General features: G+C 30.6%; 1 protein-coding gene across 6 annotated transcripts; it reads right to left on the bottom strand.

Moving 5' to 3' along the window:
• Nucleotides 1–986: 986 nt before the first annotated feature.
• LOC106064020 (meiotic recombination protein SPO11-like) lies at nt 987–12,062 on the bottom strand. Of its 6 annotated transcripts, none has more exons than XM_056029509.1 (12): nt 11,910–12,062; nt 9,528–9,721; nt 8,242–8,321; nt 7,362–7,428; nt 6,108–6,216; nt 5,156–5,242; nt 4,186–4,222; nt 3,785–3,894; nt 3,194–3,331; nt 2,159–2,232; nt 1,851–1,962; nt 987–1,189 (listed from the first exon to the last, which is right to left on the bottom strand). In XM_056029509.1, exons 2-12 carry the CDS (start codon nt 9,689–9,691, stop codon nt 1,076–1,078), a joined length of 1,092 nt encoding a protein of 363 aa, XP_055885484.1. In that variant the 5' UTR covers nt 9,692–9,721; nt 11,910–12,062; the 3' UTR covers nt 987–1,075. The 6 variants fall into 6 exon arrangements, with proteins under 6 accessions (XP_055885484.1, XP_055885483.1, XP_055885487.1 ...); XM_056029508.1 differs by lacking the exon at nt 11,910–12,062 and adding an exon at nt 11,594–11,751; XM_056029512.1 differs by lacking the exon at nt 11,910–12,062 and adding an exon at nt 11,594–11,751 and having other exon boundaries at nt 987–1,185.
• Between the last annotated feature and the right edge of the window lie 59 nt (nt 12,063–12,121).

Below are 12,121 nucleotides of genomic sequence, written 5' to 3'. Positions count from 1 at the left end.
CATCTCTTTTTGTTGTTGTCTCTTGTTTATTATGTTTGTTTGATTGGATGAACTTGTGCCGTAAACACTTTAATAATCAATGAAGCAACAAATTGTTGATATGCTTTTCTATTGTTTGAATTAATTTAAGCTTGAACTAGAAATGATAAATGTATGTACAAAGATATATAAAGCAGATACAGGATTCAGTAAAAATGATCAATAAAATGAGTAACTATTTATTTTTAAACTAGCGATAGCTCTCTCGTCCCAAGCTACTACCACTCCTTTTATATCTTTCCTTAGAATAAAGAACCGTGACATCTCAATACCCTGTTGTTGTTTTTTTTAAATTTCACTTATGTTAATTTTATTTCCCTTCTTTAGTCTTGAACTAAGTTTTAATCGGCGTCTTTCTGGTATTTAATCGTGGATACGCATGACCTGATTTGAGATAGGAACACTGACCTCATTTTGTGAACAATGAGGTGTCACGTGACAGTTGTAAAAGTTTGAATTCTTAAATATTATTTGATAGATTGAATTCTAAACCAAAATTTTATTTATTTGTTTTAAATACATTTTAACTAACAAAAAAACTAGATTTGAATTTCTCATTTTTATGAAATACTCAAATTATATATTAATTATTATTATTTTTTTTTATTCTAGGAAAAACATGAATTTCTTTTAGTGTCTTTTAAGAATCATTTTGATTGAATAATTTTTAGGGACTTTCATTAAAGCTTGAAATCTTACATATTTATAAAATTCTAAACCACTATTTATTATTAAGTATTATTAATACATGTACCAATTAAACTAGATTAGACATTTAAAATTGTTTATGAAATACTTAAATTTATATATATATATTTTTGTATTTTATATGCTAGCACAAAATGAATTTCTTTTCAAGTGTATTTTAGGCATTATATTAGTAGTTTGAATAAGATTAAAAATGTATCCCTAAAATGAAAGTTGAAGGATTAGATTAACATGATATCCATAATTGATAATATATTTATTTAAATAAATTATTGCATAAAACCAAATTGAACTCTAAATTAGTTTAAAAACAAAATACAAAGCCTTATTAAATGATGTCCTTTAATTTACGAGGTAAGTAAACATCACTTAAATAGTTAGAACTAATAGCATCCAAACACTGTATTTCCACCTTCTTTTTCAATTCTATAAGAATGTCTAGCTAAAAATAAAACAGAATAAAAACTAGTCACATGACAGTAAAAAACAGGACTGTAAAATACTTTTTTACATACCCGGTACTACAAACATTGTTAATCTTACTCAACCAAAGACATTGTAAACAATCAATTTTCTCCCCCCCCCCCCCCCCCCTTTTTCAAATATCAAGTGGGCGATGGAGACACACTGTTGCCTAAAACTGCAACAGTCTGTGTCTCCATCTCTCAATACATTGTCATGACACATGAATTAAGCAGATGATTATACTGGAAACTAAAATATAGCAGTCTAAATAATGCTATTCATTTCACCTAGCAAGTTTGTGGTTGTATTTTTAACATATCTAGTTCTCTTTATAAATACATTGTGACTATGCATGAATGCATCACAAGGTGTTTAAACTAAAGTTCTAATAACCTTTTCATTGCCATAGTTTTCTTTAAGACCAGCAGCAAGTGAGAAACAAGTTACTTATAGTAACATTCCAGTTTAATGCTGTGATTATTGTTAGGACAGATATTTTGACTACTTGCATAGAATGGTATTTGCATAAGAGCTGGCATTGTAGCAATTAAACATGTTACAAAGGTTGATATTTGCTATGGGCATTTTTCTTAATAACCTAGAGATGTAATTATGCAAAATAATTTTTTTGCAAGTACCTGAGACTGCATATATTCATCATGTTGAAAGTAAGGTCTGCTTTTCAAATGAACACACATCTGAAGATGTCTTGGTGACAGAGTACACAGAGTAGAATCTGGAATGTGACACCTTGAGGGAGAGATACAAAACAGAGCTCATGCTTTTTGTACAAAACAAATTTTAAGAAATATCAATGCAGACAGCAGTGTGAATGCAACAAAATCATAACTACACTGGTACTATCAATTTTAAGAAATTTTTAGTAATGTATTTGTTAATTTTTTGTTGTTTTTTTTTATGTTCCATTTCACAAAAATGTTATAACCTTTTAATTTCTTCAGGTAAGATTCCAATCCATTGCACTGAAGGTAAAGCAAGTGTTTGATCTAACATCTGATTCTGTAAAACATTTTTAGACATTTTTTACACAAACATGACAAGAAACTATCTTTTAAATACATATATACATAACATACTATCAGAACTTTTAAAACACAAAATGTTTTAGGACAATCTGCCAGAAAATATGGATTGAAAAAACATAGCCAATCATGTATGTAGTATAAAATTAAATGGCCAAACAGAAGAAGTTGACTCATTTAAATAAATAGGATCAAACATAATGAGAAGGAGGATAATAATAATAATAATAATCTTTATTATCCGTAAGGAAATTTGTCTTACAATTTGTGCATTACACCAAACAAAAAAATTATAACTATAAGAAACCAAAGTGTACATCCACACCAGACTCACTCATAATTTACATGTGACAAAGTTTATACCAGGTTGTTGTTATTTAATGATTTGATTGCCAGGGGAACAAAAGAGGATCACTAAAAAAGAACTGCTAAGAACAGCTGTTGAACAGGAAAATTGGAGAGAGTTGTTTACATGAACTGTCACAGCACCCTTAAGACAAAAGTTAAGGGATAGATGAGATGCATGCAAGATTTATTTTCAATGCTAAAAACAAACCAAATTTCCATTTTGTTGATTTAATGTAGGTCAAGTGATTAATGTGAATATAAGAAAAAGATTTAACAAATAAGTATGAAACTACAGCATAAAAAGAATATCAAATTTTTCATCAGTTACTTAGACAACTTTCAGAACAACTTCAATTGCAAAATTGTAAGAATAAATTATATTAAACAATACACATCTTAAAACATAGATCAAGCTAGAAAATAAAAAAAACAACAACAGATCTATTCATTCTCACTCATAAAATAATTGATTTAAAATAAATATACTGGTATAACTAACAAAGCAATCAGCTCACTAAAAAAGGAATTTATGACCTAAATTAGAAAACGGATAAAGTTACTATGTAAGAAACTAGTGATGTTAGACCTACCTTAGATCCAAATTTGTAAACAGCCATAATCTCAATACCGTGAGGATCAGCATCTACCAAAACAAAAATAGGCAGCCTTTGGCGAGCATAAATTTCTTGTAGCAGGAAAAGTGTACCATTATCTGGATAGCCTTTTCCCTATGAAATAAAATGTAGCATTTTAAACATACATTCTACCAGCCTGTAACCTATGTCTACATCAAACTGTAGTATACATACATCATACTATAGTACACACACACACACACAATCAACCTGTTCAATACACTGAGTCTAAGCAAACTATAAAATATTTTGAAAAAACAAAGGTCATATAAGGGAAAGATATGCATAAATTACTCCCATATCTCTCAATAAAGCAAGATGTATTATTTCCCTTGTTCTATATAGAAAAATGTTAATTAATTACCATTTATTAATTAACTAATTGGTAAATTTTTTTATTGATTCAAGTGTTGCCATTGACAAGGAAAAATTTTTGCAAAGTTTAAACTTGGTCTGAGACTGGAAAGTGGAAGCAATAACATGTACAAGATTTGTACCAGACAGAGTTGATAGAAGCTTTGTAGAAAAAATAAATAATAAGCCTACTGTTATAAGAATGCATGTTTTCATTTTTTTACAGAACTGATGGCTCATTAATTTCTGAAAAGTGGCATCTTTTTCTACCACCAAGACAAATTTAGCTTGCGTCTGAAGATCTGAAGACATAAAAATAATTTAGAACATTTTCTAATTATCAACTGATAAACTAGTGTATTTCAATACATTGAATGCTTATATAAGGTAAGATGGTATGTCACAAATGTTATATAATAATAATAATAAAAATATTATTAATAATAATTTGTTAGTTTCCTTAAAGATACTGTTGAAATAAATTCATTTCTAGGTTTACTACTAAATTTTATGTGTTTATATGGACAGATTTTAGAAAAGGCAGACCATAAAAATATTATAACACAACTTTTAAATACTTATTGGTTATGTACTTTGCATATCTCGGGAATGTGGAGCAATAGGAACACCCTTGAAAAAAAAAGGAATATCCAATGACATGATATATGATATGATATACAATTAAAAAGGTAAAATTTATACTTTAATTGAAAGAAAATATCAGCATAAGAAACTCTATTGGTAACTTCTGTGTTCTAAAACACTTTTGTTCAATAATTCAATTGTGTAAGTAATCATTATTATTTTGATAACAGTATGGACAGTATAGAGGGACTTCTTATGGTCCGACAGTTACGCTGGGCAGGGCACGTATCCCGTATGGGAGACGAACATATGCCAAAGGCAGTCTTTTTTGGTGAGCTAAAAGGTGGTCAACGTAACAGAGGCCCCCATAGAAATGCTTCAAAGACCAGCTTAGGACTCGAAGACAAGCCTTATTATTATTATTGATAACATTATTTTAAAACAATTAAGGGTATTCTGTTAAAAATGTAATATAGTTAAACATTTTAGTTTTTTAATATTTCTTTTATTTTAAATTTCCAATGTTCTTATGTATAGTCTTTTTCTAAGAGTGAGCTTACCACATAAATCACCTTTATAGTACAGAACTAAGAATGATCAACAATAGGATACACATGCAAAAAGTTAAGCAAATCATTCCCTCTATATCATTTAAGAACATGATGGAATAAATAATAAGAACACAAAATGTAGTGGTTCTCAACATTTTGTAAAATTGATGACCCTATTCTATAATAAGGTATCATCTTCAAGTAGAAAGATTTGTTAAAAACTAGATGCTTTTTTACAACTAACATAAAGCCTTTGTTTCAAAATCTCCTATTTGACATCTGCAATCTAAATTTCATTGTGTTCTCAATAAAAAAAAATGACATGGAATCCATGAAAAAAAAGGTCCATCATATTGAATGTGTAGGTTTATGAGTTTGGTCTAAATTCTGTGTCTAAAAAAAGGCTTTAGTTCTTCTATTCACTTACAATTGCTGTATGCTGGCAATCAATGAAAATCCCTTCACTGTTTTCAAACTGAAGGTCCCCTGATACTAAACCTTTACTTGTAGCAAGCTGTGGATTTAAAATGACTAGTTTTGAGACAAGCTTTAAAGCACACACACACAAATTATATTAATAGTAATAATTTTGTAAAGGCTGCAAGAATGGAAATTACTAGAAAAAGGGAAGAAAAAATGTAATATCAATTGTAGACAAGACTCTCCTTCCAAATTATGGCATCATTTTAAATCACATTCTAATGGGTTTATAATGCAAAGTATGTGATGTAAAAAAAGTAACAACCTGTTCAAATGTTATTTTTGGTAGCTGTAAATTATACAGAGAACAAAAAGTGGATTGCGTTGATAGCAATGTTGTATCGGGTATAAGTAAAAAATGTCAGAAATAATATAAAATAAAAAAATACTCATGAAATTCGAAAATTATTTTAGTTCTGAGCATAAAATGACACGATAAACTCTAAACACACAAGCAAAACATTAACAGTTTTCTAAAAAACAAAATTCATTTTACATTCACTACAATAAATTTAAAATGACTGCAATGGGAGGAAGGGTGTTTGGTAGAAATAGTAACTTAAATATTTCTTAAAAAAAAAAGGATATTACTTATTCTAATTTTTTTTTACATGTTTCTGACAGTCCTTCAGGAAGACAGGGGATAAAGGGGGCTAGATTCGAACTCAAAACCATTGTGGCAACAGTCTGAAATGCAAATCACACAACCAGGCGGACTTTTTTTTCATTTATAAACCACTTTTTAGGATGTAATTAGTGGCATTGATATTTCCAAGGTTTGACATGGCAAAGCCCAATATAAACAATTGCACAGTTACAGACTTTTGAACTTATGAATAAACTTAATTAAGAGCTAAGCAAGGTCTTGAACAGGACTCTGTATTCTTATCCAAACTTACAATATGTAATTCCTGCCTAGGTACTTTCAGCATACTGGCTATATCATCAATGATTCTATCAATAAAAGCTTGACATGGATATAAATCTGGGTATTGGTAGAAAATATCTCTGAAACAACAATACCAAAACATCATCCTTAAATTTGCTGGAATTAAGTTGATAAAAATATTATAGAACTGAAATCTAATGTTTAAGTAATTAGAATATGTTATATAAGAATATATATTAGCTCAGAAAAAGAGACATTATATGTACAAGCTATTAAGATTATCATATTTCAGTTTTTTGCACCAAAACAGGACATTTTGGCATAGCTGTTTTGGCACAGGATGTTTTGGCATGAAATGTTTTATTCATATTATATATGTTCATTCTATTATGTCTTTAGAAGAAGGATACATATCTATGTTTTGTATGAGTGTTTGTGTTCAAACTTATGTTTTTATGTTAAAAAAACAATAGTTTTTTTTAACCATTAGATTTGGAATTTAAGTTTGTTGTGTAATTATTTTTATATCACTAACATAATAATGTGTGTGTGGGTTTTAATATTGTCCAAAAGCAAAATGAAACCATGATGGATGTCATCCTGTGCGTTTCGCACACCTCTCCTATAATTTATAGGGGTGGGGAAACAAGTCAATATCATGGTCTCAGGTAGGAATCTGACCTATCATAGTTTGTATGTTTTACGTGTTTCATATGTTTCTTCAGAAATGAAAAGTTTCCACTAAATGGCAGGGGATTATGGCAGGCAGTGTTCAGACTAAGGATCATCAAGAAGACATGTACCAAGTACAAATCACACAACCAGGCAGCTATCCATAGATAGCAATATTGGATTTCACAACTTTTTTAATACTATATATACAGTGCTTTTTTGTGACGGTACGTACCGGTACGGGGTACCAGCACCTTTTCAATGTGGGGAAAAAATTATTTTCTTGCATTTTAACGTTTATTACTAATTTATTAGTAGTTTAAAGTTAGAGCAATCCATCACTGAGTACCGGCACCAATTTTTTTACAAAAATAAAATTACTATATATATATATTATATATATATTTATATATCTATATATATACACCGTACTATAGTATGGTATAGTGAAAATTAAAAACTATGTTTATTTTAAAAGGTTTAGTGTTTCATAAATTATTGTCAGAACCTCGTGCCAAAACAGCTACTCCAAAATGTCCCATACCCTTTTTGCACTATGGTAGACTTAACTTTGTATATATTATCAAATTACCTTTTTGTGCAGTATTTTCCCTCTTGCACTAGAGTGTAAATAATTTTCAAAATCTTCAGCATGGTGGCTAGCAAAAAAAAAAAAACCTGATCAAATTTGTTTTTGTTTTACATGTTTCTGATGTTCCTTCAGAATCAAAGAATATTACATCTTAACCCAAACCTATCACAGGCTGTCAAGGGAAGGCAGTGGGCAAGGTTCAAATAAGGGACCATCGAGATGACAGACCAGAGTACATATCACATGACCCAGTAGCCATCCTTTAATTTTTTGCATATGCTAAGCTAATGCTTTTTTTTAGGTTACTGTGGTGAGGTGGGGTTATAATTTTTTTTTGTCTTTGCATGATCATAAAAAGATGCATAACGTTTAAAGAATAAACAAGGAATTTTTGTTAACATTGCATTTAAAGGAATTTTTAAAATTAATTCTGTGATCCTGAAGTTCAAATTTTCCCTTTTCATGGTGAATAATAAAATATATTAATAATAATATATAGCATGATGCTAAATAATGGAAGAGAAACAACACCACACAATCCAATAGACAGTCATTTTCTATAGGCTACAGTTTTAGCAATGGAGTAAGCCAGAGATGTGTTAAAAAAAATACTGCCATGACCCATATAATTTTTGTACTCAATTTTTTTAAATATTTATTTCTAAGGCCTTCCAGTGTATTGCTTTTCTTTTATCTAAATGAATAGAAGCTTATGATGTTAAACCCATAGGATCAACAATAAATAATTTAGGAAAGTGAAGGTTCTATTTAGTTTAATATAACAACATTTAATAAAGTATTAACTTAAGTATATCTTCAATATATCTATTTTATTATTTGTTTTTTATTTATATTTACTACTTAATACTTGACCACTAACCAAATTTCTTGACAGACTTTGGTTTATTTTCTTTGAATTCAACTTGTACCATGGGAATTTCAGCACTGGTACTTCGAACACTGAAAGTTAACTTGTAAACATTAAAATGAAAGTCTATGTATAATGTAAAAATAAGTTTATCCTTTGATAGGATGTAAATTGGTCATGGAATACAAGCTGCTTAATGAAGAGTTATGGATTCAAGTTCTGGTGAAGACAAGATTGTAAATGAGCACCAGCTGACATTTGTTGAAGAAAGTAATTCCTTGTGCTGGCCTTAAAACTGGCATAAATACCATTATACTGTATTGATTATGTAAGAAAAATATAAATATATAATAAAAATATATCTTTACACACCTATTCTAACCATCACAGAATTGTTAACACAATTTTTTAATTAGACTAGCATAATTGTTCAATATCGAAAAAAGAATAACCATTTTTTAGCATCCCCTGAAATGGAAAAGCCACTATTAACTTAAAAGGAGATTGGAAATCTAATTTCATAGCATTTTGAAGAATACAAAATTCTGGAGCAATGGATTCTTTTTATATTCTGATAGCAAACTATTTTGTTTTTAAATTAAATATGTAAGTCGATACTTAATAAAATACACCATTTAATATCCTATATTAAGGAAGGGGGTGGTGATTATTTTGCATTTTAATATTAACATACACATATACATACAAATATACATACATTTTTTGCCATTTGCTATGATAAAGTTATAAATATATACATAATAGTAATTTATTTGTTTTCTGTTCCATGAACTACTAATAATTCACCAATTAGGTTTATTTTTGTTTTCAAAAAGAATTCGTTTTGTATAAACTTAATTAATGAATGCATTTTAAAAGCAAGATTTAAAAAGTAGTATTTACTGTATTTATTACTTAATTTCTAATATTGCAGAGGCCATGACCAAAGGGAAGCAGTTCTTCCAAAGGCCATGAATGAGGGATTATAGCCATACATGTACAACCCCTTCTACATAGATCATCGGGCCATAGGCCAGGCTTAAGCTGAACAATATCTTAATAACAATCAGTCCATTGAATGCTAATTAATTATTGAATACTAACAATCGATCTAATATTAATAACAACATTTGCCAGCCAAAGAATACAACCACATCGGCAACACTTTCACCCTGCATACATCTTTGTGTGAAGCATAAGCTCTTTCTAATCTATTTTTAAGTTCTATTTACATCAAAATTTATTAATAAAACAGTAACCATTATAGATGTAGATTTAGATCTATATCTAGTATTTACCCTTGTCCTTGCATCACACTTGGCCATTTCAATCGCCGAGGATAAAAAAGACTGGGCTGTTCATCTTTCAATGTAAGATTGATTATGTCAAGACAGATATCTTCAATTTTGAGAAGGATACCATGTCCTATTTCAGATACAAAGCAGTCTTTTCTCAGTTCCATTTTTATTTTTACTTACAATGAGGTCTAGATCTATAGAAATAAATCTAGATTAGATATAAATAGATCTAGTAATTGATGATATGAATTATGAATAATAATAATAATCAATCATAATCAGTATAGGATACTAGTCTAGATTCATGGGCGTAGCCAGGATTTTTTTTCTGGGGAGAGTTTTTGTGAAAAAATTATTATTTTTTTTGCATACTCACACACACATTTAAATGTTATATACAGACCTATAGGCTTACGCTCTCAATATACATAGTACATTAATCAATTTTTTCAGGTCTTTTACATTTTTTACCCTATAATTAATAATAATAGTTTTTTTATGACAAAATGACAGTTGAAGGAACCAAACCTAAACTGGTGGCCAGAATCGCACAATCCACAGCAGCAGTTGCAAAGCTTAAAACAATATGGAAAGACAAAGGTTTGGCCTTGAGATATGGGAAGTGATAGGAAGACAACATCAAAGAATGGATGGGCCTGTCATTGAAAGAGATTTTTATTCAAGGCAATAAAAGACAGAGGGGAATGGAGAAAGACAGTCAAAGATCATGTTGATCTAAAAAACAAACAGATTATGGGATAGGTGAAGTAGGTACTCTTTTACTTGCCGGCTAGAGGGTGAACTTCAAAATCTCCTGGCTACAACTATGGACTTTGGTGACAGTGGTTTTGCTTTTTTTTCTTTAAAGGGTGTGGGGGTTTGAGGGAGATTTTACAACCCCCACACCCTTAGGCTACACTCATGGCATTGGTGACGGAAGTTTTGCTTAAGTTTTTATTGGATGAATCATGAAGGTTTTCAGGTTTGGAGGGGGTGGTTAATCTCAAAACCTCCCTTTGCGATGCTCATGGAATTTAATTTTGTGACTACACTTTTGCTTTTAGTTTTAGAAAAACTGAAGTTTCGCTAATTATATAGTCTCTTTCCTCCCCTCATTTGGGCGAATGCCCGGTAGGCCAGTAGGCAGGGGCGGACTAAATATATGGGCATTTTGACAAATGCCTGGTTGGCCGGTACCCAAAATGGGCCAGTAGGACCATAGTAATCATCTTTTTTTAAATAAAGTCTGTTTTTTATAAGATAAGGGCTGCATGGAACAGCTATCGATACATAATTAAACTTAACATAATGATTTTGAGGATAGGTAGACCTAGAATTATCTTATCTTATATAAGTTATATAATACAGACGTTACTTCAAAAAAGAAGATGATTACGTCCTACGAGTCATGCATATTAACCAATGATTAAATTCTGCCAAGTCACTGGTTTTCCTGGCTAGCTCATGCAACCCATTCCATGCTCTAATAGCACTAGGGAAGAAGGAGTATTTGAACAAATTTGTCCTAGCATATGGGACGAGGAATGTGCCTTTATCTTTGTGTCTTTCAGAATATTTTATTAAATTTTGTTTTAAATGTGATGTTGGTAAGTGATACTGGTCTGTAGTTTCCTGGGTCAGATTTTTCTCCTTTTTTAAATAGGGGGTGACATTAGCTTTTTTCCAGTCCTTTGGTACTCAGCCCTGGTTAAGCGATGCCTGCACACTGAGGCTAGCTCATTGCTTAGTTCTTTGAGTAATCTAGCTGGAATAGCATCAGGTCCAGAAGCTTTATTTGGTTTGGTGTTGGCTAATAGATTGCACATTGCATACAAATGCCCGGGCCGATTTTGACACCCAGTCCTCCCCTGAAATATTCAATTATATTGACATATTGTAATAATTTGTAATTCATTTTATTCATTGAGTATATAGATCTACATATATGAGATACTATATTATTTAGCAATACACACACACGGTCACCCCGCGAGGTGGGGTGGAGGGGGTTAACCCCGAACCCCCACCACCGGCTACGCCCATGTCTGATTTAGACCTATTATTACTTAAACTTAGAGAGTAAAACGTATCTAGATCGAATCTAATAATGTAGATGTATAGCTATCTAGATCTATGTATAATAGGCTAGATCTAGATCTAGACTAGATTTCATGATTTAAAAATAAAGTAGCAGGTGACTTTTCGTTTGACAATGTCTATAAATATGTAGACCTCTATATATCTAGATCCATTGTGGTACTATTCCGTATTTTAATTGTACTTCCGTATACGTAGATAGATCTATTTCTAAGTAGAGTATCGTTAAGGTTTAGACACTTTAGATCTAATAATTTAAACAAACAAGTAGATCTATAATACTACATTTCAAACCATGTCAGCTATTCCTGACCCGCAAGAAGTTCGACATTTGAGCTGATCTTCATTTCTCAAGAAAAGTTCCAGTCATGGCTTTTTGTTAGTCGAGTGGGAATAGACTTAGAGTAACTAAACTAAGAGTATTTCGAAAGAAAACTGCTTCCGTACATTTAGACGAGTCTAGATCTATACAAAATCTATTTCTATATGTCTAAGAG

This window comes from Biomphalaria glabrata, chromosome 5, assembly GCF_947242115.1.
Source record: "Biomphalaria glabrata chromosome 5, xgBioGlab47.1, whole genome shotgun sequence".
Lineage (NCBI taxonomy): Eukaryota > Metazoa > Mollusca > Gastropoda > Planorbidae > Biomphalaria > Biomphalaria glabrata.
The sequence above is the reverse complement of the archived record's forward strand: the minus strand, read 5'-3'. Positions and strand labels throughout refer to the sequence as shown.

Bases quoted from the DNA above. Each gene is read 5' to 3' on its own strand.
- LOC106064020 (XM_056029509.1), bottom strand. From the start codon at position 9,691: ATGGAACTGAGAAAAGACTGCTTTGTATCTGAAATAGGACATGGTATC. The intron at 6,217-7,361 runs GTAATTTGATAA...TTGTTGTTTCAG, and splicing joins GGAAAATACTGCACAAAAAG to AGATATTTTCTACCAATACC. The intron at 1,190-1,850 runs GTACTTGCAAAA...TTTTATTTTTAG, and splicing joins ATGAATATATGCAGTCTCAG to CTAGACATTCTTATAGAATT.